The 27,801-nt window shown below is 46.5% G+C and overlaps 1 protein-coding gene across 28 annotated transcripts in view; it reads right to left on the bottom strand.

Moving 5' to 3' along the window:
* The window catches only part of nr2c1 (nuclear receptor subfamily 2, group C, member 1), a 136,957-nt gene that overhangs the window by 35,665 nt on the left and 73,491 nt on the right, over window positions 1-27,801 (bottom strand). For 21 of the 28 annotated variants that reach the window (XM_086009866.1, XM_086009843.1, XM_086009848.1 and 18 more), the window contains one exon: window positions 5,625-5,741. In XM_086009866.1, the coding sequence (XP_085865992.1) occupies window positions 5,625-5,735 (111 nt within the window). In that variant the 5' untranslated portion in view covers window positions 5,736-5,741. Of the gene's footprint in view, window positions 1-5,624; window positions 5,742-8,601; window positions 8,695-9,332; window positions 9,439-27,801 lie in introns of those variants that run through there. The other 7 variants (XM_086009863.1, XM_086009859.1, XM_086009857.1 and 4 more) reach the window with 2 other exon arrangements.

Genomic DNA, 27,801 nt, shown 5'->3' on the forward strand with positions numbered 1-27,801 from the left:
TGGTAGAATTTGTTACTGGTAGACATTCCACTATGGTTGAGTGGAACATCTCCACTGGGTCCACTGTAGGCGCCTCTTCTACCGTTGGCAACGGTAGGCGCGATAAACCGTCAGCACTCCCATGCTGTTTTGATCCTTTGTATTCTATGTCATATTGGTGTGCCCCTAGGAAAAGGGACCACCTCTGTAGCCTTTGCGCTGTCATAATAGGAACGCCCTTTTTAGGGTTGAATATGGATACCAACGGCTGGTGGTCTGTCAGCAGTGTAAACTTCTGGCCCTGCAGGTAATGATTAAACTTCTTTACTCCCCACACCAGGCTGAGAGCCTCCCTATCTATCTGAGCATAGTTGCGCTCAGCGGAGGTCAATGATCTGGATGCAAATGCGACTGGCCTTTCCAAGCCATTTGGCAACTTGTGAGAGAGTACTGCTCCAATACCATAAGGAGAAGCATCACAAGCTAAACGAATAGGTAGCGTTGGGTTGAAATGAGCCAACACTTCCTCTGAGGTGATCAATGCCTTGCTTTTGCGAAAGGCCTTCTTACAGTCCTCGCTCCACTTCCATGGTACTTCTTTCTGCAAAAGAGCATTCAGCGGGTGCAGCACCGTGGATAGATTTGGCAGAAACTTATGGTAATAGTTAATCAACCCTAGGAACGACCTCAACTGGGATACATTTTCCGGAGCGGGAGCCTTCACAACAGCTTCGATCTTGTCAGGTGACTTGTGCAGCCCCTCCTGGTCAATGACATGACCACAGTACGAGATCCGTTTCTGAAAGAACTCACATTTCTGGCGATTAACTCGAAGTCCATATTCCTTCAATCTGGTGAGCACCAGTTTCAAATTTGCAAGGTGTTCCTCATCGTCATCTCCTGTAATCAGGATATCGTCCAAGTAACATTGAGTGTTTGGAATTCCCTGTAATACCTGCTCCATGGCCCTCTGCCAAATTGCTGGAGCCGAAGCCACTCCAAAAACCAGTCTATTATATCGATACAAGCCTCTGTGCGTGTTGATTGTGAGATACTGGCGCGACTCTTCCTCAACTTCCATCTGTAAGTACGCTTGCGCCAGGTCTATCTTGGTGAAGTGTTTCCCGCCAGACAATGAAGCAAAGATATCCTCAATCCGCGGAAGCGGATATTGCACCGTGTGAAGCACCGGATTAACTGTGATCTTGAAGTCTCCACAGATGCGGACCTTCCCCGGTTCCCCTGGCTTGTTACTCGATGAACGCTTCATGACGGGAACAATGGGCATGGCCCACTCACTCCAGTCCACCTTAGACAGTACTCCTGAACGTTCTAGCCCTTCCAGCTCAGCTTCCACAGCAGGTCGTATCGCATAAGGTACCGGTCTGGCTTTGAAAAATTTTGGGTTTGCATGTTCTGCAATCTTGATTTTTGCCTTAATTCCTCAGTGTTCCCAGTCCCTGTTGGAACACCTCTTTAGCCTCATCCAATATTCTGGACAATCGTTCAGGTTTGACATCTTTTTTTCCGGAATCTACCGTTATTGCTTTTAGGGAGTGCCAGTCCATATTTATTTTCCTGATCCACTCCCGTCCCAGAAGTGGTGGACCTCCCTCAGGTAGTACATATAAGTCCATTCCTTGGTGTTCTTTGCCCTTGTGTATCACCTTGACTTTTATCTTTCCGATGGGGTATACTCTTTGCCCCGTGTATGTCTGCAATACTATCTCCGTATCCCGTAGGGGAATATGTGTGAATAACCTTTTGTAATCTTGCTTATTCATGACCGTCAACGCCGATCCGGTGTCCAATTCCATCTTCACCTGGACTCCTGCTATCTGCAGTGTGACCCAGATAGTTTGTAGGTCAGCTTCCTTACTCACATTGTGAATTCTCAGACTACCCAGTTCCTTGCTGTTGGAGTCTGAATCCGAATTCTGTTCATCCGAACTCTTCTCAGCCAACTTATGTACCTTTCTGCACTTTTCCTGCGGTGACTTTTTGTTGCTGGTCTTCTTTCCTGACCGGCATACTTTAGCTATGTGACCAAGCTTGCCACATTTTCTACATTCCTGGTTTTTAAACCAGCATTGGTTCTGATCGTGTGTTGTCTTTCCACAATGATAACATTTCGTTGTACCCAAAGCCATTTGATCTACGCTGAGTACCGCTGCCTTCAGCTGCATTTCCGCAGTGCCTCTCGCTGCGGCTTCGTGCGATGCTGCAATAGTGACAGCCTTATCAAGTGTAAGATCATTCTCTTCAAGCAGCCGCTTTTGTGTTCCTTCTTTCGACAATCCATACACGAATTTGTCTCTCAGTGCCTCTGTCAGGCTTTCCCCAAACTGACAGTATTTCGCTAGCTTACGCAGTTCAATTAAATACTCCGCGTTGCTTTCCTCTTTCGGTTGCGTTCTCGCATAAAATTTAAATCGTTCCGCTAACATCAGCGGTGTGGGGTTCAAATGATTTCTCAGGACAGCAACAATATTAGCGAAAGTCTGATCCGCCGGTTTAGCTGGTGATAGAAGATGCTTCAATAGCCCGTATGTCTTCGCACCCATTGAGTTTAGTAAGGTTAGTGCTTTATCTTCATCTGATATTTTATTTGCCTTACAATAAATCTCTATGCGTTCTACATACGTGGCCCAATCTTCAACACCGGAATCGAAATCGTTGATGTTACCACGCTTAGGCATCCTCGCAATCTTCTTGAGAAACAAAAAGAAATTTTTATTTTTATTTATTTATTTTTTTAAATGGCGGTTTCCCGCGCTTGTCTTCTTCCCCCGCCTACGAAAATGGCGGCTTCCCGCGTTTGCCTTTCTCCCCCGCTGGCTGTAATGGCGATTGCCGTATTGCTGCGTTCGCCCTCCCCAGCGGTTCTCCAATCGTGCCTCTCAGCCCCTCTTGCAGTCCGGTCCTTTCCCCCGGCTGCGGCTGAGTTCTCCGCGGTTTTTTTTTAAAAAAAAATATTTTCTCCCGCGCCTTACGCTGTCCCGGTCGCTGCGCCTCGCGGCCTCGGTAGCTGCCCGGCCTTTTTCACCGGTCGCGGTCGAGCTCTCTCTCGACGCTGTTGCGTCTCCCAGCCCGCTTGCAGCCCGGTCTTTTACACCGGCTGCGTTTGCATTCACCGCGGCTCCTGTGCCTTACGCTGCCCCAGTCTCAGCGCCTCTGGCCCCGACTTCTGTCCGGCTCTTTTCCCCGGCCGTGGTCGAGTTCTCCGCCCTTATATCCTCCGTTTTTCCCTCCCCTACTTCACAGCCAACGTGGCCGACTTGCTGCTCATCGCTGATCGGCTTACCCACCACCGTGATAGAAGGGATGATCACTGCCTGTTGCTGATGGAAGGCTTCGTGTCAGAATTCTTCCTTTGCTCTTCAAACCCGCGTCTTTTCTCAGCAGGATGATGAGGGCGGATGCCTCCTCTCAACGCCCGTTAAACTGCCTTGGATGTATCTCTGCCGCAGGGTAAGATCGTACTCGTCGCCACTGTTAAGTCTGTGTGTTATAGTGAGAATTACTACACAGACCACAAGAGTAAATTTTAACAGGTCTTTACTAGTCGAAGGTCAGGGCCGAACTGCCCAATAAATCATTACACAGCACTTATATACCGGTGTGGTCACCACCGGTATTACAGTATACAGCAGCCAAGATAAAGTAGTGCAACTCTTAAAAAAGTTCTCTTAAAGGTGGAACGGTTACATACACCACAGTACCCCAGTTGGAGGCCCAAATCAACATCCTGAGCAACTTGTGTGCCCGCAAGGGGTTAGCCCCTTGTGAAACAAATTTAATTTCATAGCAAAAGAAATGAACCTGAAATCCCTTCTAGGCCAAATAGGCAAAAATTTCAGAATGTAACCATGTGTGCATTTATTAATTGTGGAGCTCTGCCAGTAAAGGTAAAGGATGGATGTTGCCCTCGAGCTTGTCAAGCCTTCAGGTTTCTCCTTCGAGGTTGCTCCAAAAAGGAGCTAACACATGCAACTGGAAAAAGATTCCCAGGTACTAGTCTGCAGCATGCTGCTTTGTGCTTTTCCAGAAACTACGTTTTCCAACTAGGCCAAAACCATCCACATCCAATGTTGCCTCTATTTTTTTTCCCTGCGCAGGCCCTTTAAATTTGTTGTGTGGGTGGTATGCGTGGCATCTGTTCCAGCGGCAGCGGCTGGTGAGCGGCCTATGCGATTGGTGCACGGCTGCGCACCTTAGGGGGAACATTTTCCACGTCCACAGTGGATTTCATGAAAACTGCTTGAAAAACAATCTGGGTAGAAGCAGGGAGTAAGGTAGGATAGTAGCTGCTTTTTCTTTTTTGGCAGCTGTTGGGTGAAAAAGTCTCGCAGAATGAATGTTGCAGTTTCACCAACAGGCTGGAGAAACATCGCTCAGAGTTGATTTCCAATGCGGCTCTAAGCATGAAGACGAAACAGCCCATTGGTTATTTGGATAAAGCAATAGTTTTGAGGTAACAACAGAAAATGCTGGAAATACTCAGCAGGCCAGGCAGCATCCGTGGAGAGAGAAACAGAGTTAACGTTCCAGGTCTGGGACCCTTCATCAGAACTGGAAAAAGCTGGAGATGTAACAGATATTAAGCAGGTGCAGAGACAGTGGGGGGGGGGGGGGGGGTTAGGAGGGGAGGAAGGAATAGAAAGAACATCCTGTACTTTTGTAAGAGGCAGGAAAGATAAAATGTTGCAAATGGGAATGGCAAAAATCATACTGCATGAAAAATGGGGGCAGGGATAATTATCTGAAATTGTTGAACTCAATGTTGAGTCCGGAAGGCTGCAAAGTGGCCAATCGAAAGATGAGGTGCTGTTCCTCGAGCTTACGTTGAGCTTCATTGGAACAATGCAATAGCCCGAGGACAGAGAGATCAGAGTGGGAGTGAAGCGGTGAATAGTTTTGAGGGGTTGGATAGGAAAACAGAGTAATAAAGTGGGACAAAGCTTCAGACCATAAAAGAGAGACACTATGGGTTCATGGATATTAGAGTACCTGCAATTTTAATTTCTGTTGCCTACTTAATGTTAATCTGAGGATTTCTTGTTGCATGCAAAAGGCACTGGGACACACAAACATACAAAGGGAAGTTTGTATTGAAGTTATTGTACCTATAAACAGGATGTACGTGTTTTAGAGTTGCATACAAGTGTACAGATAAACAGTGTATTTTCACATTCAGTCTGGTGTTCTCTTGCAACGTTTTGTGTAGGACAGAATCTGGCGTGCATTTCTCTTTTTACATTCCAAGTTTGGGATCACAATTTATTTAGCAAATAAGCTAGTTCTTTCTGCAGAGTTCCATCAAGAGAAAAATATACGGCGAATCCACTTTAGGATTAAGTGGCTGCTGATTTGGCCCGTAAAATTTTCTCCAGCTTAAAATTGTGTGGGAAAGCAGCATGAATTAGGGTATAACATAGCTGAATGTTTTTTCTACCAAAGATTCCTAAAACTAACATAAATCTTGGAAAAGGTGAATTCAAGTCTCTTTTAAAAAAGACTGAAAAAAATCTTTCAAATTTTATCTGGTTGGCCCAACACAATGCAGTTGCAACTACTGTGCATGTAATAGAATTCATGCACTTTATAATCATTTTCAGTAAATAGATGTAACCAATAAACCATACCTGATGTTCAGCTAGTTGCTGAACTAAGTCATCAGTAACTGTGATGAGCTTTACTTGAGCCTGTTCAGCCAAGGAGAGCGGTGGACTTCCAGCCATAGACACTTGATGCATATGAACCTGAAGTGGACATAAAGCAGCTGTTTAGCAAAGAAAAACCCCCATCGGAACAGGAGGCCATTCAGCCCCTCAAACCTGTTCCACCATTCAATTAGATCATGGTTGATCTGTACCTCAACTCCATCTACCTGCCTTTGATGCATATCCCTCATCTCTTCATTCATTCAGCCATTCATCCCTTACCTAACAAAAATTTATCAATCTCAGTACTGAAAATTTCTATTGCCCAGCATCCACAGCCTTTTTGGGTGAGAGTCTTGCAGATTTCCACTACCCTTTGAATGGAAAAAGTGCTTCCTGAATTCACCCCTGAATGGCCCAGCTCTAATATTAAGATTGTCCCACCCCCCCTCATTCTGGATTTCCCCAAATTAGGGATACGAACATCCAAACGGTAAAAATGTAAACAATTTGGAGCAGTATAGTAGCATTGTTGGAAGATCATCTGCCTCCCAAATAGATGGTTGGAGTCCCAGCATTGCTTGTCACTTGAATACACCTTCCCCTGTTGGCAGCAGGTTTCATTATTTTTTTCCAGACTACTAAATGAAGCATTGGCAAGAAGAGTGGGGCCCGATGCAACAGTGTCACCCTGCCACAAGTTTATCTTCAGTCACCTGATCGTGAAGCAGCAGTTGTCAAGCTCAGCATAGCTGCCTGGTGGGAAGCAACTCCTGCGTGGGGAAAGCCCCACCAGAGATTTAATAAAATTAAGTTTCTTAGCCAGTACTAATATTTTCCTGCTCACAGGCCTCCCAATTGGCACCCAGAGCTGAAAAGGATGAGGATTTCTTGTGGAATAGCTTGTTGAGGCTCTCACAGACTGGCGGAGGTAAGCAGTATGACGTTTTGCAGAGAAAAATGAGGAGACTCAAATCGCTCCTGGTCAGGTGCATGCCTCCTCCTCCCATTTGCAATCCCTCAAAACCCATTGCCGATGACACAGATTTCCTGCAACAAGTAAAGTATTTTGTTTTGAGGGGTGGGGGGAAGCTCTGATGGTGAAGTAACTTCAGATCCAATTAGCAGAAGTATACTATTTTCCTTAAAAGTGACTGGTATGTTTTACATCACACTAAAGGTCAAAGCAGAAATCTTTTCAACAGTAAATAATCTCTGTACACATATTCGGTACATCACTGATTCAACTCGTGTCTTTTTCATAAATGATTGGAACTTCTATACTCGTGGTTACTAGAATATACTCCAGAATTTGAAAGATCCTACAGTGGCACTGTAAATGACATTAAAATTAGGCTAAATGTGGGGGGAAAGGGTTTAAATGCCCACCAATTAAATTTTACATCAGTTTCCTAGCTATCATTTTCTACCACCGTGCCAAGAGAATGGAAATACATTGTGAACGTTCAAACCTTCAAATCAATCAAAACATTCTCTAAATAGCAGAATCTGATACATTAGGTAACTGGATAGAAACACAGAAGATATGAGCAGGAGTAGGCCATTCGGCCCCTCGAGCATTCAATGCGCTCATGGCTGATCATCTAAGTTCAGTACCCGGTACCTGCTTTCTCCCCATACCCCTTGATCCTTTAGCCTTAAGAAATATATCCAACTCCTTCTTGAATATATTTAATGAATTGGCCTCAACTGCCTTCTGTGGTAGAGAATTCCACAGGTTCACCACTCTCTGGGTGAAGAAATTCCTCATTTCGGTCCTAAAAGGCCTACCCCTTATCTTTAGACTGTGACTCCTGGTTCTGGACTCCCCGACCATCGGGAACATCCTCCCTGCATCTAGTCTGTCCAGTCCTGCCAGAATTTTATAAGTTTCAATGAGATCCCCTCTCATTCTTCCAAACTCCAGCGAGTACAAGCCCAATCGACCCAATCTCTCCTCATACGTCATTCCTGCCATCCCAGGTATCAGCCTGGTGAATCTTCGCTGAACTCCTTCCATGGCAAGAATATCCTTCCTCAGATAAGGCGATCAAAACTGCACACAATACTCAAGGTGTGGTCTCACCAAGACGCTGTACAACTGCAGCAAGGCATCCTTGTTCTTGTACTCAAACCCTCTTGCTATGAAGGCCAACATACCATTTGCCTTCTTAACCGCCTGCTGCACCTGCATGCCTACCTTCAGCGACTGGTGCACAAGGATACCCAGGTCTCGTTGCACTTCCCCTTCTCCCAATCTATTGCCATTCAGATAATAATCTGCCTTCCTGTTTTTGCCACCAAAGTGGATAACCTCACATTTATCCACGTTATATTGCATCTGCCATGCTTCTGCCCAATCACCCAACCTGTCCAAATCATCCTGTAGTTTCTTGGCATCCTCCTCACAGCACACACGCCCACCCAGCTTTGTGTCATCTGCAAATTTGGAGATATTACATCTAGTTCCCTCGTCTAGATCATTAATATATATTGTGAATAGCTGGGGTCCAAGGACCGATCCCTGCGGTACCCCACTAGTCACTGCCTGCCACTCGGAAAAAGACCCGTTTATTCCAACTCTTTGCTTTCTATCTGCCAACCAGTTCTCTACCCAAGTCAATACCTTGCCCCCCAATCCCATGTGCCTTAACTTTATACGCTAATCTCTTATGTGGGACCTTATCGAAAGCCTTCTGAAAGTCCAAATACACCACATCCACTGGTTCTCCTTTATCTATTTTACTAGTTACATCCTCAAAAAATTCCAGTAGATTAGTCAAGCACGATTTACCTTTTGTAAATCCATGTTGACTTTGTCCGATCCTGTCACTGTTTTCCAAGTGATCTGCTATTACATCTTTTATAATGGACTCTAGCATTTTCCCCACTACCGATGTCTGTAATTCCCCGTTTTCTCTCTACCACCTTTTTTGAATAGTGGGATAACATTAGCTACCTTCCAATCCATGGGTATTGTTCCAGATTCCATCGAATGTTGGATGATGATCAGCAATGCATCTACTATTTCTAGGGCCACTTCCTTAAGTACCCTAGATGTAGATGATCAGGCCCTGGGGATTTATCGTTAGATTAGAAACATTTTTTCATAACCACTACAGTATATAAGCTGGGAACATTTAAAGTGCAAGTTAAGATAAAATGATCACTGCAAGAAGGACAAAAATCTGAAGTGATCTTCGAAATGGTAACCACAACCGCCAAGATCTTTGAACACACACTTGTGACAACAGGAGATGGAATAGGATCAGAAATCTGCCCCCAACACCAACCCTTTGATCACCGATATATTTTTGCACGCCAAATTGGTCCCAGCTTTCAAGTAAACCCAACTCTATCTGTCTCCATTTTGTGTCAAGACCAATTCAGAGGCTGACAATGTAGTTGTGGATTTTTGACTGTACAAAAAAATATTAGCAGAAATGTATTATGTATGCAAAAAAGTATACTCCCTCCCAAAGTACTTCACTGCTGAGAGCCAATGGTATAAACATGAAGCCGCAAAACTCTGCCCCTATGGTTTGCAGTATGGAGTCCAAATGACAATATAAATGCAACATGTTTGCACACATTATATTGGTTTATAGCTTTAATAGCCACACCAGTATAGTGATGAAAGTGTAAACTCAAATGACCTAATGCCACTTTCAAAGTGGCGTAAAAGCTTACCTGCTACTTGTCCTCACAATGCTCTCAGCTTTTACAGAAGTATAAATGCTACTGTATTCAAAAGCGGTACTGATGACTCACAATTACTTGCTGTTTTTCAGCATGCCTAAAGAGTGGAAGAAAAATTACTTTTAAAACAGGGAGGGGAAAATTAATATTACATTAGTTCAAATTAATTCAAATGTGTAATTAAATTGAAATCACTTTTGGGTAATGCATGATTAAATGAGTTTTGAACTGCATTGTATCTTGCTGGAGTACCACAGTAATATATGCTTTCTTCCTCTGCTGCATTCTTTATTTCTGCTCCCTTTTTTACATCTTCTCCTCCTAAACGCACAACAAGATTAGGCCTATGCTTGACATCAAGCTTGCACCCTTAAGCAGCAGGGAAGTCTCCGAGCAGTAGTACAGGTTTTCTTACAACTTTTCATGGACTCCCCCATTACTACAACTGCAATGCAAGCCCAGGGTGGAAGACAAGGCCTGTTCATTGAAATATCCCTGCACAGGTTGAGCCTCTATTCATTGGAGTTCAGAAGAACGAGAGGCGATCTTATCGAAACATATAAGATTGTGAGGGGGCTTGATCGGGTGGGTGCGGTGAGGATGTTTCCACCGGTGGGTGAGACTAGAACTAGGGGGCATAATCTTAGAATAAGGGGCTGCCCTTTCAAAACTGAGATGAGGAGAAACTTCTTCACTTAGAGGGTGGTGAATCTATGGAATTTGCTACCTCAGAGAGCTGTGGAAGCTGCAACATTAAATAAATTTAAAATGGAGATAGACATTGTCCTAGCAGATAAGGGAATTAGGGGTTACGGGGAGAGGGCAGGGAAGTGGACGTGAGTCTAGGTTCGGATCAGCCTACTCCTGCTCCTACTTCTTATGTTCTTATGAAAGAGAAAGTCATGAAAGGTATCATTGAACAGAAGTAGCTGGGACAGGCAAATGCAATAAAATACATTACATTCCTTTCCAATATTCCTTTATCACCAAGTACATGAAAAGGTCCATCAAAGGCAAGGCACTAATATTCCAACTATTCAATCAATCATAAAATGTCAATCATGAAGTGAATGAGATTTTACCCCACATATATACAGGTGTAAGTTTGTCTATGCTTATACCATAACATCTAAAATACACAGCAAATTAGGTGGACAAATAGCCCCAGCAATAATCACTTAATTATAACCCATGCTGGGTTTTTTTGGGGGGGGGTGGGGGGAAGAGAAAGAGAGAAGGGGGGAATTATTACAGCTTTTAGAACGGTTCAAAAGGCAATTCAACCTGATTGACGAGCCTGAACGGGGAATTGATTCAAAGAAGAGACATGCAAAAAGGAAACCCAATGGGGAGGCACCATACACACTCTGGGCACAAGTAATGGGGCTTTATGACTGGCAAAGCGAATGTTATGCTGCCCAAGTTGTGTGCGAGAAGAGTTTGGTCTTCTTGGCACTCCAGGATACCCGCCCCATAGGATAGCAGTACATCATGCCTGCAATAAACCAGCCATTGGCTGCACCATGTTTGTACAGCAGTCTGGACGGAGGTCAGATTGCAGCAGCACTTCCACCCAGGTGAATCAGAGCCCACCCACACGGAATTCCTTGGACCAGTGATGTTAAGTTCATCTCTGCTGGTGTTAAAGGGTGGCTGGGCACCTTGTGTGCTAAAACGTTGGTTTAAAATCACACCCAAAAGTTGCTGGCTGTCCCTTTAAATACCTGTGTATTGAAAGGCGTAGTCCAGCAACCTCAGGTGCCCATTTTGTAAAGGTGGAATATGAAGATTTGGCCCTCCAGCGTAAAGGTTGGAATATGATGGGAACACCAAAGTGATGTCACTCCTGCCACAGTAGAATATTTATTGTAGCTCATGCCCGTTTCTGCAGGAGCTTCCACTGCCTGGCCACAAAACAGGTGGTGATCCGGCAACACCAGTCTTCGCCCACTTTTCTGCTTTCCTCCCATTTAGCAGCGAGCGCGGCCCTGGGTGGAGACTGAGCGCAGAGACGGAGTGCGGTTTAAACAGAGTGCTGCGAGTTAGGTGAGGGGTGGAAGGAGGAGCTCCCTTGCTTCGCCTTTGTTTTTCCTAACTTTTCACCCTGTAGGAATTGGTTCTTACTGTACACCAAGGAAAGAGTCCAAGAGCGGGAGCAGTCAAACAACAACTGCGAAACCGCTAAAGTGACGTCACAACCAGGGAAGGAGCTGATTGGCAAGTAGGACCTGGTGAGTACTTCTACAGTCCAGTCGTTAAAGTCAAAGTAAGGTCTCTAGTTTAGAGTAAGTAGTGTTTAAAGGGAAGTAAGGTCCCTAGTGTTTTTTAAATTAAAGAATATTAAGGAAGTAAAGGGAGTAAATTAAGGGCAGGACATGGCAGGGCAGCTCGGCTGCGTGGAATGCTCCTCCTGTGCTATGTGGGAAGTCAGGGACACTTTAGGTGTCCAGGGCGAACACGTGTGCAGGAAGTGTCTCCAGCTGCAGCTACTCGAAATCCGCGTTTCGAAGCTGGAGCTGCGGCTGGAGTCACTGTGGAGCATCCGCGAAGCTGAGATCTTCGTGGGTAGCACGTGGTCACACCGCAGCTAAAGAGTGCACAGGCAGATAGGAAATGGGTGACCGCCAGACAGAGTAAAAGAACTAGGAAGGTAGTGCAAGAGTCCCCTGGGTCCATCTCCCTCACCAACAGATTTTCTGTTTTGGATACTGCTGGGGGAGATGGTTTCTCAGGGGAATGCAGCAAGAGCCAAGTCCGTGGCACTATGAGTGGCTCAGCTGCCCAGGAGGGGAGGAAAAAGAGTGGGAGAGCAATAGTGATAGGGGATTCTATCGTAAGGGGAACAGATAGACGTTTCTGTGGCCGCAGGCATAACTCCAGGATGGTATGTTGCCTCCCTGGTGCCAGGGTCAAGGAAGTCACTGAGCGGCTGTAGGGCATTCTGAAGGGGGAGGGCGAACAGTCAGAGGTCATGGTTCACTTTGGTACCAACAACATGGGTAGAAAGAGGGATGAGGTCCTGCAACAAGAATTTAGGGAGCTAGGTAGCAGATTAAAAAGCAGGACCTCAAAGGCTGTAATCTCTGGATTACGCCCAGTGCCACGTGTTAGTGAGTATAGGAATAGGAGAATAGAGCAGATGAATGCATGGCTAAAGAGTTGGTGCAAGAGGGAGGGCTTTAGTTTCCTGGATCACTGGGTCTGCTTCTGGGGAAGGTGGGACCTGTACAAGTCGGCAGGGTTGCACCTGAACCGGAACGGGACCAACATCCTTGCGGGAGGTTTGCTAGTATTGTTGGGGAGGGGGGGGGGGGGGGGTTTAAAACTAACTTGGCAAGGGGATGGGATACAGAGTGGAGCTATAGTAGGGGCTGATGCACAGCCAAATATAGAGGAAAAAACAAGTCAGCCTGGAAGGCAGAGCAAAACTGTAACGGCGCAAGGGAGTATGGCAAGGCTGGGTGGCATTTATTTTAATGCAAGGAGTCTTGCGAGTAAGGTAGATGAATTGAAGGTGTTGATGAGTACATGGGAGTATGATATTGTTGCTATCACAGAGACATGGTTGACGGAGGGGGGCAGGACTGGCAGCTCAATATTCCGGGGTATAGAATCTTCATGCAAGACAGAGGGGGGTGGCATAGTGGTTAGCACTGTTGCCTCACAGCGCCAGGGACCCGGGTTCGAATCTGGCCTCGGGTGACTGTCTGTGTGTAGTTTGCACATTCTCCCTGTGTTTGCGTGGGTTTCCTCCGGGTGCTCCGGTTTCCTCCCACAGTCCAAAGATGTGCGGGTTAGGTTGATTGGCTATGATAAATTGACCCTTAGTGTTAGGGGGATTACATACGTGGGGTTACGGGGATAGGGTGGGATATGTGTTGGTGTAGGGGTTACGGGGATCGGGTGGGATATGTGTCGGTGCAGGCTCGATGGGCCGAATGGCCTCTATCTGCACTGTGGGGTTTCTGTGAAAAGAGGAGGGGGTGTCGCAATATTGATTAAGGAGTCAATTACTGCTTTAAGGAGCGATGATATCTTAGCAGGTTCCTCTAATGAGGTCATATGGGTAGAACTTAAAAACAAAAAGGGGGCAAGCACTTTGGGGGCCTATTGTACACACTGAGCAAACAGTCAGGGGGAGATAGAGGAACAGATACGCAGGCAAATCTCAGAGAAGTGTAGAAATAATAGGGTAATAATAGTAGGGGATTTCAACCTCCCCAATATTAACTGGGATGGTCAGAGTGTGAAAGGCTTAGGGGGTGCGGAATTCTTAAAGTGCATCCAGGAGAGCTTTTTGAGCCAGCATGTAGAAAGTCCTACAAAAGATGGGGTGGTACTGGGCCTAATTCTAGGGAATGTAGCCGGGCAAGTGGTAGAAGTGTCAGTAGGAGAGCATTTTGGTGACAGTGACCAAAATTCGGTGAGATTTAAGGTAGTCATGGAAAAGGACAAAGATGGACCAGAAATAAAGGTTCTAAATTAGGGGAAGGCCGATTTTAATATGGTATGGTAGGATCTGGCCAAAATGGACCGGGATCAGCTACTTGTAGGAAAATCCACATCAGAACAATGGGAGTCTTTCAGAAAGGAAATAGAGAGAGTACAACCTCAACATGTTCCCATAAAGGTCAAGGGTGGGACCAACAAGCCCAGGGTACCCTGCATGTCAAGAATGGATTAGGAAAAAAGGGAGGCTTTTGGCAGATACAAAGGACTAAAAACAGTGGAAGCCCTAGAGCAGTATAGAAAGTGCAGAGGGGTACTTAAAAAATAAATTAGGAGAGCGAAGAGGGGGCATGAAAAAACACTGGCGGGCAAAATAAAGGAAAATCCCACGGTGTTTTATAAGTATATTAAGGGCAAGAGAATAACCAGGGAAAGAGTAGGGCCCATTAGGGACCAAAGTGGCAATCTGTGTGCAGAGCCAGAAGATGTAGGTGAGGTTTTAAGTGAATATTTTGCATCTGTGTTCACTATGAAGAAGGATGATGTAGGCACAGAAATCAGGCAGGGGGATTGTGATATACTTTAACAAATTAGTATTGAGGGGGAGGAGGTACTAGCGGTTTTAGCGGGCTTAAAAGTGGATAAATCCCCAGGCCCTGGCGGGATGTACCCCAGGCTGCTGTGTGAGGCAAGGGAGGAGATTGCAGGGGCTTTGACACAAATTTTCAGAACCTCTCTGGCCACAGGGGAGGTGCCAGAGGACTGGAGAACAGCTAATGTGGTACCATTGTTCAAGAAGGGTAGTAGGGATAAAAACAGAAACATAGAAGATAGGAGCAGGAGTAGGCCATTCGGCCCCTCGAGCCTGCTCCGCCATTCAATGAGATCATGGCTGATAATCCAAATTCAGTACCCTGTCCCTGCCTTCTCCCCATATCCCTTTAGCCTTAAGAAATATATCCAACTCCTTCTTGAATATATTTAATGAATTGGCCTCCACCGCCTTCTGTGGTAGAGAATTCCACAGGTTCACCACTCTCTGGGTGAAGAAATTCCTCCTCATCTCTGTCCTAAATGGCTTACCCCTTATCCTTAGACTGTGACCCCTGGTTCTAGACACCCCAGCCATCGGGAACATCCTTCCTGCATCCAGTCTGTCCAGTCCTGTTAGAATTTTATAAGTTTCAATGAGATCCCCTCTCATTCTTCTAAACTCCAGCGAATATAAGCCCAATCGACCCAATCTCTCCTCATACATCATTCCTGCCATCCCAGGTATCAGTCTGGTGAATCTTCGCTGCACTCACTCCATGGCAAGAACATCCTTCCTCAGATAAGGCGACCAAAACTGCACACAATACTCAAGGTGTGGTCTCACCAAGGCCCTGTACAACTGCAGCAAGACATCCTTGTTCTTGTACTCGAACCCTCTTGCTACGAAGGCCAACATACCATTTGCCTTCTTAACCGCCTGCTGCACCTGCATGTTTACCTTCAGCGACTGGTGCACAAGGACGCCCAGGTCTCGTTGCACTTCCCCTTCTCCCAATCTATTGCCGTTCAGATAATAATCTGTCTTCCTGTTTTTGCCACCAAAGTGGATAACCTCGCATTTATCCACATTATACTGCACCAGCCCAATCACCCAACCTGTCCAAATCATACTGGAGTTTCTCTGCATCCTCCTCACAGCACACACGCCCACCCAGCTTTGTGTTGTCTGCAAACTTGGAGATATTACATCGAGTTCCCTCGTCTAGATCATTAATATATATTGTGAATAGCTGGGGCCCCGAGCACCGATCCCTGCGGTACCCCACTAGTCACTGCCTGCCACTCGGAAAAAGACCCGTTTATTCTAACCATCACCATCTGCCTCCTGCCACTAAGCCAATTTGTCCTGGATCCCATGGGCTCTTACCTTCTTGACCAGTCTCCCATGTGGGACTTTCTCAAAAGCCTTACTGAAGTCCATGTAGACTACATCACCTGGACTACCCTCATCCACACACCTAGTCACCCCCTCGAAAAATTCAATCAAATTGGTCAGACATGATCTCCCCCTGACAAAGCCATGCTGACTATCCCTGTCTCTCCAAGTGGAGACTAATTCTGTCCCTCAGAATTTTTTCCAATAATTTCCCTACCACTGATGTTAGGCTCACTGGCCTGTAAGTCCCTGGTTTATCCATAGTGGGGAAAATGCTAGAATCCATTATAAAAGATGTAAAAACAGTGACAGGATCGAACAAAGTCAACATGGATTTACAAAAGGTAAATCATGCTTGACTAATCTACTGGAATTTTTTGAGGATGTAACTGGTAGAATAGATAAGGGAGAACCAGTGGATGTGGTGTATTTGGACTTTCAGAAGGCTTTCGATAAGGTCCCGCATAAGAGATTAGCGTGTAAAGTTAAGGCACATGGGATTGGGGCAAGACTGGTTGGCAGACAGGAAGCAAAGAGTTGGAATAAACGGCTCTTTTCCCGAGTGGCAGGCAGTGACTAGTGGGGTACCGCAGGGATCGGTCCTAGGACCCCAGCTATTCACAATATATATTAATGATCTAGACGAGGGAACTAAATGCAATATCTCCAAGTTTGCAGACGACACAAAGCTGGGTGGGCGTGTGTGCTGTGAGAAGGATGCAGAGAAACTCCAGTATGATTTGGACAGGTTGGGTGATTGGGTATAATGTGGATAAATGCGAGGTTATCCACTTTGGTGGCAAAAACAGGAAGGCAGATTATTATCTGAACGGCAGTAGATTGGGAGAAGGGGAAGTGCAACGAAACCTGGGTGTCCTTGTGCACCAGTCGCTGAAGGTAAGCATGCAGGTGCAGCAGGTGGTTAAGAAGGCAAATGGTATGTTGGCCTTCGTAGCGAGAGGGTTCGAGTACAGAAACAAGGATGTCTTGCTGCAGTTGTACAGGGCCTTGGTGAGACCACACCTCGAGTATTGTGTGCAGTTTTGGTCGCCTTATCTGAGGAAGGATGTTCTTGCCATGGAGGGAGTGCAGCGAAGATTCACCAGACTGATACCTGGGATGGCAGGAATGACGTATGAGGAGAGATTGGGTCGATTAGGCTTATATTCGCTAGAGTTTAGAAGAATGAGAGGGGATCTCATTGAAACTTATAAAATTCTAACAGGACTAGACAGACTAGATGCAGGAAGGATGTTCCCGATGGCGGGGGAGTCCAGAACCAGGGGTCACAGTCTAAGCATAAGGGGTAAGCCATTTAGGATAGAGATGAGGAGGAATTTCTTCACCCAGAGAGTGGTGAACCTGTGGAATTCTCTACCACAGAAGGCAGTTGAGGCCAACTTATTAAATATATTCAAGAAGGAGTTAGATATATTTCTTAAGGCTAAAGGGATCAAGGGATATGGGGAGAAAGCAGGGACAGGGTACTGAATTTGGTCAGCCATGATCTCATTAAATGGCGGAACAGGCTCGAGGGGCCAAATGGCCTACTCCTATCTTCTATGTTTCTATGGTCGAAGGTTGTTTTTGTGACTGGAAGCCTGTGTCAAGTGGTGTACTGCATGGGTCGGTGCTGGGTCCTTTGCTGTTTGTAGTGTACATTAATGATTTAGATATGAATGTAGGAGGTGTGATCAGTAAGTTCGCAGATGACACGAAAATTGGTGGAGTGGTAAATAGTGAGGAGGGAAGCCTCAGGCTACAGGACGATATAGATGGGATGGTTAGATGGGCAGAACAGTGGCAAATGGAATTTAACCCTGAAAAGTGTGAGGTGATGCATTTTGGGAGGACTAACAAGGCAAGGGAATACACTATGAATGGTAGGATCCTAGGAAGGACAGAGGATCAGAGGGACCTTGGTGTGCATGTACATAGATCCCTGAAGGCAGCAGGATAAGGTAGTTAAAAAGGCATATGGGATACTTATATTATATGCCTCAGCTAATGAAGGCAAGAGCAGGGAGGTTATGATGGAGCTGTACAAAACGCTGGTTAGACCACAGCTGGAATACGGTGTGCAGTTCTGGTCACCACACTATAGGAGGGATGTGATTGCATTGGAGAGGGTGCAGAGGAGATTCACCAGGATGTTACCTGGGCTGGAGCGTTTCAGCTATGACGAGAGACTGGACAGGCTGGGGTTGTTTTCCTTAGAGCAGAGAAGGCTGAGGGGGGACCTGATTGAGGTGCACAAAATTATATGGGGCGTAGATAGGGTAGATAGAAAGGAACTTTTCCCCTTAGTAGGGGGGTCAATGACAAGGGGGCATAGATTCAAGGTAAGGGGCAGGAGGTTTAGAGGGGATTTGAGGAAAAACTTTTTCACCCAGAGGGCGGTTGGAATCTGGAACTCACTGCCTGAAAGGGTGGTAGAGGCAGGAACCCTCAACATTCAAGAAACATTTAGATGAGCACTTGAAACGCCATAGCACACAAGGCTATGGACCAAGTGCTGGAAAATGGGATTAGAATAGACAGGGCTTGAAGGCCGGCGCGGACACGATGAGCCGAAGGGCCTCTTTCTGTGCTGTATAGCTCTATGACTATTATGGGACACGGATGAAAATGGTCTCTGGGATGATCGAATAGTCAGCCAGAGTTCTGACACCAGTGACTGGTAGAAAGTGCATGTACAGAGTTTGAGCAAGGACATCAGGATTGGTTGAAGTGGCTTCAATGCCAAATAGTCTGTCAACACTCATTGACACACACATACACAAAAATACATAGAGGTCACAACACAGAAACAGGCCATTGTCGCTGTTTAACCTTCACATGTGCAAATAATCACATTTATACACACTGTTCCCATATCCCTTTACTTTCATCCACCTCTCCAATCTAATCTTGAATGCTGACTTAGTTTGTGCCTCAACCACTAACCCGGGAAGTAAATTCCACACCCCCGCAAGATCACCTCTCGCACACCACCTTTCCAGCAATCAGAACCAGATCCTCTGCTCACCCAGCTTCCATGCTGGCACACGATCCAGTGGAACTGACAGTTCACTACTCCTGTGTATCTGGATTGTTTCCTTCCACTATTCTCGCTCTACTAGTTTTAACTACTTTTTAAAAAAGTAATTTAAGATAACCCTAGCTCCAGAACCTCCAAAAAATCTGTGCCCTCCTGCCAGTGGAAACAGTTTCTCCTTCATTTTGAAGAGATCTATTAAATCTCCCAGTATGTCAGCCAATGCGATTCCCTCAGCCAATACCTGCAGCAATAGATAAATTGGTCATTCACCTCATTGCTGTGCACAAAAAGATGGCTGCCACATTTGCCTGCAGAGTAATGACTACACTTCAAAGTAATTCATGTACTGTACATGAAGCACTTTTGGGACGATCCGAGAGAAGTGATTATTAAGCTCTATATAAATGCAAGCTTTTTCTTTTCCCATAAGCTACTCTATTAATTAATGTTTTAAAATTTGTAATAGTAAAGCCAATTCCCACAATTCTGTAACTTTTTTTCCCTCTGTCTTTAGGGTGCAGAGGAAGGACCCCCATCATAAAAACTGGCTCCCGATTGGCTGAAAATCAGATCTAAAGTCTATTTTTATTGCCCCACCAATCAGGTTCCGAAGTCTAAAGAGGGACGTGGTCACATCAGAGACAAGATCAGCATTTGATGCAATTCTTCAGCGTAAAAGAAGTGTTGTTGCCCAAAGAGTTATTTCACCAAAAGCCCAGACAGCCAGATCACTCGAGGTAAGTCATCAACAGCAGCCCCAGCGGTAAACTTAATGGAAATATGTACTTAATAAAAATGTAACTCTTAACACTAACGTTTCAAATGACAGCACACCATCCTGTACATGCAATCCATTCTTTGGGTTCTGCAATGTTTGACAGATCAGAAGGCAAGCTGGGAGCTGTGGTTCCAACCCCAACCAGCTTAGTTTTCACCACATTCCAGATATAAAATTTCCTCAGCTTTCTTGCTCGTATATTTAGTGAGGAACTCCCCAACTCAAACAACAACTTACTGCAGACTTTGAGAAAGCGTTACATTGCATGAAAGATCAGCAATCCCGCCGCCTCCAGAACAATCACTAGCTAGCTGGCTGGTGGTCATTCAGCTGAAACAATTTGCAATCTGGTTCCATTGAGAAGGATTCCTCAAATGAATCTCTTGCATTCACAGCCTGCTTGGTTGCTTTGAAATTCTTTCAGCTCAACGGTCAGCCTTTTCCCCGAAACACATCTGCTGATTGGAACGAGTCATATTTGGCCTCTGGCTGGAATTGAAATACCAGACAGTTTGGGGCCCATCCTTGGAGACCCACTCAACCCACGCTACTGCCTAAGCACAGCAACCCATCCACTGGCCATGAAAGAGCACCAACAGGATCTCCAGTAGTCAGGAACTCTGCCCACCATCCCAACCCTAACTAAGCCCAGGACCCAGCACCAAAAAATCCTGCCTTGGCCCCTGGGCCCACAACACTCCTAGTGCCAATATATTCCCACCATAAGCACAGGTCTTCCTGTCAAATCTATGAATGGAGATTCCCTGCTCTGATTGGCCCCCCATGGCCCACGTGATCCCAGGGACGCTGCGAACTACCTGCGCCTCTGGGATACGCGGGCCCTGCACACCGGCAGTTTGAAGAGGCACAGCAACGGAATTCTGCGCCTCCCGGGAGCCCTCCAGTCCAGGCGGAGATTTTTCCAAATCGCAGCCCTCTGCCCGCGGGAGGGCTGCGAACGGAATTTCTGGGCTATTATGTCTGGGATCGAAAGTGTTAAAGCATTAGTATGCACTGAGGAATCGTAAAATTCACACCTCAGTGGCTAAGAGCACAAGTACTGCAATGGGATAGGTTACCAAGAGCTTCAGTTAGCAAAGGCAATGGTGGGAAAAAGTCACATACACCAAGAACAGTGCAAGTGTGCGAGATGGGACTTTTAAGATGCAATAATGGCAGGAGTATAATCTGAACGGAAGTGCTAGGGAGCTAGATGAATAAAGGGACTTGGGGTCCAGAAATAATAGTCTTAACGGAAACGGTAGCATTGTGGTTATCTCACTGGACTAGTAATCCAGAGGCCTGGACTAATGATCCGGAGACGCGAGTTCAAATCCCACCATGGCAGCCGGGGAATTTAAATTCAGTTAATTAAATAAATCTGGAATAAAAAGCTAGAATCAGTAATGGTTACCATGAAACTATCGAATTGCCATAAAAACCCACCTGGTTCACTACTGTCTTTTAGGGAAGGAAATCTGCCGTCCTTACCTGGTCTGGCCTGTATGTGACTCCAGACCCACAGCCCTCTGAAATGGCCTAGTAAAAAACTGCTGCGAAAAATAATAATAAAACCGGACGGACCACCCAGCATCGAAGTCGGCACCGGCTACGGACACGGCAACGGCACACCCAGCCTAGTCAACCAAGTCCTCCTCACCAACATCTAGGGGACTGGTGTCAAAATTGGGAGAGCTGCCCGACATAGTCATACTCACAGAATCATACCTTTCAGCCAATGTCCCAAACTCCTCCATCACCATCCCTGGGTATGTCCTGTCCCACCAGCATACAGTCGGGAAAGAGTCCTCAACATTGACTCCGGACCTCAGGAAGTCTCATGGCTTCAGGTCAAGCATGGGCAAGGAAACCTCCTGCTGATTACCACCTACCGCCCTCCCGCAGCTGATGAATCAGTACTCCTCCAGCACGGAGAGTAGCAAAGGCACAGAATGTACTCTGGGTGGGGACTTCAATGTCCATCACCAAGAGTGGCTCAGTAGCACCAATACTGACCGAGCTGGCCAAGTCCTGAAGGACATAGCTGCCAGTCTGGGCCTGCGGAAGGTGGTGAGAGAACCAACACGAGGAAAAAACCTAATTGACCTCGTCCTCACCAATCTACCTGCTGCAGATGCATCTGTCCATGACAGCATTGGTAGCAGTGATCACCGCACAGTTATTGTGGAGACGAAGTCCCGTCTTCACACTGAGGACACCCTCCATTGTGTTGTGTGGCACCCCCACCGTGCTAAATGGGATAGATTCAGAACAGATCTAGCAGCTCAAAACTGGGCATCCATGAGGCACTGTGGGCCATCAGCAGCAGCAGAACTGTATTCCACCACAATCTGTGATGGACCATTAAACAGCTAACGTGAGGAGGAGGCTCTATGAATATCCCCCATCCTCAATGATGGTGGAGCCCAGCACGTGAGTGCAAAAGACAAAGCTGAAGCGTTTGCAACCATCTTCAGCCAGACGTGCCGAGTGGCTGATCCATATCGGCCTCCTCCCGAGGTCCCCACCATCACAGAAGCCAGTCTTCAGCCAATTCGATTCACTCCACGTGATATCAAGGAACGGCTGAGCGCACTGGATACAGCAAAGGCTGTGGGCCCCCAACAACATCCCGGCTGTCGTGCTGAAGCCTTGTGCTCCAGAACTAGCTGTGCCTCTAGCCAAGCTGCTCCAGTACAGCTATAGCACTGACATCTATCCAACAATGTGGAAAACTGCCCAGGTATGTCCGGTCTACAAGAAGCAGGACAAATTGAATCCGGCCAATTACCGCCCCATCAGTCTACTCTCAATCGTCAGCAAAGTGATGGAAGGTGTCATTAACAGTGCTCTCAAGAAGCACTTACTCACCAATAACCTGCTCACTGATGCCCAGTTTGGGTCCCGCCAGGACTACTTGGCTCCAGACCTCATTACAGCCTTGATCCAAACATGGACAAAAGAGCTGAATTCCAGAGGTGAGGTGAGTGTGACTGCCCTTAAAGTCAAGGCAGCATTTGACCAAGTGTGGCATCAAGGAGCACTAGTAAAACTGAAGTCAATGGGAATTGGGGGAAAACTCTCAACTGGCTAGTGTCATACCTAGCATAAAGGAAGATGGCAGTGGCGGTGGAGATCAATCATCTCAGCCCCAGGACATTGCTGCAGGAGTTCCTCAGGGCAGTGTCCTAGGCCCAACCATCTTCAGCTGCTTCATCAATGACCTTCCCTCCATCATAAGGTCAGAAGTGGGGATGTTCGCTGATGACTGCACAGTGTTCAGTGCATGCAGCAAGACCTGGACGACATTCAGGCTTGGGCTGATAAGTGGCAGGTAACACTCGCACCACACATGTGCCAGGCAATGACTATCTCCAGCAAGCGAGCGTTTAACCACCGCCCCATGACATTCAACGGCATTACCATCGCTGAATCCCCCACCATCAACATCCTGGGGGTTAGCATTAACCAGAAACTGAACTGGACCAGCCACATAAATACTGTGGCAACAAGAGCAGGTCAGAGTCAGAGGCTAGGTATTCTGCGGTGAGTGTCTCACCTTCCGACTCCCCAAAGCCTTTCCACCATCTACAAGGCACAAGTCAGGGGTGTGATGAATACTCTCCACTTGCCTGGATGAGTGCAGCTCCAACAACACTCAAGAAGCTCGACACCATCCAAGACAAAGCAGCCCACTTGATTGGCACCCCATCCACCACCTTAAATATTCACTTCCACCCAAACACCGGCGTACCGCGGCTGCAGTGTGTACCATCTACAAGATACACTGCAGCAACTCGCCAAGGCTTTTTCGGCAGCTCCTCCTAAACCCGCGACCTCTTCCGCCTAGAAGGACAAGGGCAACAGGTGCATGTGAACACCACCACCTCCAAGTTCACTCCAAGTCAAACATCATCCTGACTTGGAAGTATATCGCCAATCCTTCATCCTGGAACTCCCTCCCTAACAGCACTGTGGGAGTACCTTCACCACACGGACTGCAGCGGTTCAAGGCGGCGGCTCACCACCACCTTCTCACGGGCAATTAGGGATGGGCAATAAATGTTGGCCTTGAAATCGATGCCCACATCCCAGTAACGAATTTTTAAAAAAGCTAGTGTACAGGTGCAAAACGTTCTCAAAAAGGCGGCGGCGGGAAACTCGGCGGCAGCGAGGTATAAAAGCAGCGGCAGAGACCAGGTAGGCCTCAGAGCTGCGGCGGGAAACTCGGCGGCGGCGAGGTATAAAAGCAGCGGCAGAGACCAGGTAGGCCTCAGAGCTGCGGCGGGAAACTCGGCGGCGGCGAGGTATAAAAGGCGGCAGAGACCAGGTAGTTTTACTAATCTCAGAGAGAGGGAGAGAAGTAAAAAGGAATCGGAGTGTGACGTCACCAGAAAGCAGGTAAGTGATTGGTTGGCGAGTATTTCTCTCTTTTTTTAAGCTTTAACTCTGTGGTTTATAGTTTCTAAGCTCTCTCTGGTGTAGCGGGGACTGTTTGTAAACCAGGGCCCTTAAATATATCATTTAACTGTAGTGTAATTGGTGGGATTGATTTGATTTGATTTATTTTGAATTAATTAAAAGGGTAAGTCATGACAGGAGAGCCCGGCCCCGTGGTATGCTCCTCCTGCGCTATGTGGGAACTCAGGGACACTTCCCGTGTCCCTGACAACCATGTCTGCAGGAAGTGTATCCAGCTGCAGCTACTGGCAGGCCGCATTGCAGCGCCAGAGCTGCGATTGGATACATACTGGACCATCTGCAGTGCTGAAGAAGTCGTGGATATCACGTTTGATCAGTTGGTCACACCGCAGGTAAAGGTTGCACAGGCAGAAAGGGAATGGGTGACCAACAGGCATAGTAGGCGGCGCAGGCAGGTAGTGCAGGGGTCCCCTGTGGCCATCCCCCTCTCAAACAGATATACCACTTTGGATACTGATGGGGGATGGTTTACCAGGGGAAGGCAGCAGCAGCAGCCAACTTCCTGGCACCAGGGGTGGTTCTGCTGCACAGGACGGGAGGAAAAAGAGTGGGAGAGCTATAGTGATAGGGGATTCTAATGTAAGGGGAATAGATGGGCGTTTCTGCGGCCGCAAACGAGACTCCAGGATGGTGTGTTGCCTCCCTGGTGCAAGGGTCAAGGATATCTCAGAGCGGCTGCAAAACATTTTGGAAAGGGAGGGTGAACAGCCAGTTGTCGTGGTGCATATAGGTACCAACGATATAGGTAAAAACCGGGATGAGGTCCTAAAAGCTGAATGTAGGGAGTTAGGAGCTAAATTTAAAAATAGGACCTCAAAAGGTAGTAACCTCAGGATTGCTACCAGTGCCACGTGCTAGTCAGAGTAGAAATAGAAGGATATTTCAGATGAATACGTGGCTAGAGGAATGGTGCAAGGGGGAGGGTTTCAAATTCCTGACACATTGGAACCGGTTCTAGGGGAGGTGGGACCAGCACAAAATGGACAGTTTGCACCTGGGCAGGGCCGGGACCGATGTCCTAGAGGGAGTGTTTGCTAGTGCTCTGGGGGAGGGTTTAAACTAAAATGGCAGGGGGTTGGGAACCTGAGCAGGGAGACAGAGGAAAGGGAAACAAGGATAAAAGCAAAAGACAGGAAGGAGAAAAACAAAAGTGGCAGAGAAATCAAGGGTTTAAATCAAACATGGCCACAGTAAATAATAATTCTAAAAGATCTAAGAGCGTTAAAAAAACAAGCCTGAAGGCTTTGTGGCTTAATGCGAGGAGCATTCGTAATAAGGTGGATGAATTAGCTGCACAAATAGAGGTAAACGGATATGATATGATTGGGATTACGGCAACATGGCTCCAGGGTGGCCAAGGCTGGGAACTCAACATCCAGGGGTATTCAATATTCAGGAAAGATAGGCAAAAAGGAACAGGAGGTGGGGTAGCATTGCTGGTTAAAGAGGGGATTAACACAATTGAAAGGAAGGATATTAGCTCTGATGTGGAATCTGTATGGGTAGAACTGAGAATTACCAAGGGGCAGAAAACGTTAGTGGGAGTGGTATATAGACCTCCAAACAGTAATGCGGAGGTCGGGGATGGCATTAAAAGGGAAATTAGAGAAGCGTGCAATAAGGGCACAGCAGTTATCATGAGTGACTTTAATCTACATATAGATTGGGCTAACCAAATTAGTAACAATACTGTGGAGGAGGAATTCCTGGAGTGTATACGGGATGGTTTCCTGGACCAATATGTCGAGGAACCAACTAGAGATCAGGCCATCTTAGACTGGGTATTATGTAATCAGAAAGGATTAATTAGCAATCTTGTTGTGCGAGGCCCCTTGGGTCGGAGCGATCATAATATGATAAAATTCTTCATTAAGATGGAGAGTGAAGTAGTCGACTCAGAGACTAGGGTCCTGAATTTAAATCAAGGAAACTACGATGGTATGAGGCGCGAGTTGGGCAGGATTGATTGGGGAATGTCACTCAAAGGGTTAACGGTGGATAGGCAATGGCAAACATTCAAAGATCGCATGGATGAACTACAGAATTTGTTCCTCCCAGTTTGGCATAAAAATAAAACAAAAAAGGTGACTCAACCGTGGCTAACAAGGGAAATTAGAGATAGCATAAGGTCCAAGGAGAGGACATATAAATTGGCCAGAAAAAGCAGTAAACCTGAGGATTGGGAGCTGTTTAGGATTCAACAAAGGAGGACAAAGGGATTAATTAAGAGGGGGGAAATAGAGTATGAGAGTAAGCTTGCAGGGAACATAAAAACTGACTGTAAAAGCTTTTATAGATATGTGAAGAGAAAAAGATTGGTGAAGTCAAGCGTAGGTCCCTTGCAGTCAGAATCAGGGGAATTTATAATGGGGAACAAAGACATGGCATACCAATTAAATACATACTTTGGTTCTGTCTTCACAAAGGAGGACACAAATAACCTCCCAGAGATGTCGGGGAACATAGGGTCTAATGAAAGGGAGGAACTGATAGAAATCAGTATTTGCAGGGAAATGGTGTTCGAGAAATTGATGGGATTGAAGGCCGATAAATCCCCAGGGCCGGATAAGTAACATCCTAGGGTACTTGAGGAAGTGGCCCTAGAAATAGTGGATGCATTGCTGGTCATCTTCCAAAATTCGATAGACTCTGGAACAGTACCCATGGATTGGCGGGTAGCTAATGTTACCCCACTGTTAAAAAAAGGTGGTAGAGAGAAAACGGGGAAACTGACATCGGTAGTGGGGAAAATGCTAGAGTCCATTATAAAAGATGTAATAGCAGAGCACTTGGAAAGCAGTGACCGGATCAGACAAAGTCAACATGGATTTACAAAAGGTAAATCGTGCTTGACTAATCTACTGGAATTTTTTGAGGATGTAACTGGTAAAATAGATAAGGGAGAACCAGTGGATGTGGTGTATTTGGACTTTCAAAAGGCTTTCGATAAGGTCCCGCATAAGAGATTAGCGTGTAAAGTTAAGGCACATGGGATTGGGGGCAAGGTATTGACTTGGAGAGAGAACTGGTTGGCAGACAGAAAGCAAAGAGTTGGAATAAACGGCTCTTTTTCCGAGTGGCAGGCAGTGACTAGTGGGCTACCGCAAGGATCGGTCCTAGGACCCCAGCTATTCACAATATATATTAATGATCTGGACGAGGGAACTAGATGTAATATCTCCAAGTTTGCAGACGACACAAAGCTGGGTGGGCGTTTGTGCTGTGAGGAGGATGCCAAATAACTCCAGTATGATTTGGACAGGTTGGGTGATCGGGCAGAAGCATGGCAGATGCAATATAACGTGGATAATTGTGAGGTTATCCACTTTGGTGTCAAAAACAAGGCGGCAGATTATTATGTGAACGGCAATAGATTGGGAGAAGGGGAAGTGCAACGAGACCTGGGCGTCCTTGTGCACCAGTCGCTGAAGGTAAGCATGCAGGTGCAGCAGGCAGTTAAGAAGGCAAATGGTATGTTGGCCTTCGTAGCGAGAGAGTTTGAGTACAGGAACAAGGATGTCTTGCTGCAGTTGTACAGGGCCTTGGTGAAACCACACCTTGAGTATTGTGTGCAGTTTTGGTCGCCTTATCTGAGGAAGGACGTTCTTGCCATGGAAGGAGTGCAGCGAAGATTCACCAGACTGATACCTGGGATGGCAGGATTGACGTATGAGGAGAGATTGGGTCGATTGGGCTTGTACTCGCTGGAGTTTAAAAGAATGAGAGGGGATCTCATTGAAACTTATAAAATTCTAACAGGACTAGACAGGCTAGATGCAGG

This window comes from Somniosus microcephalus, chromosome 17, assembly GCF_052327205.1.
Source record: "Somniosus microcephalus isolate GS21.2 chromosome 17, FLI_Smic_1.0, whole genome shotgun sequence".
In the NCBI taxonomy this organism is placed as follows: Eukaryota; Metazoa; Chordata; class Chondrichthyes; order Squaliformes; family Somniosidae; genus Somniosus; species Somniosus microcephalus.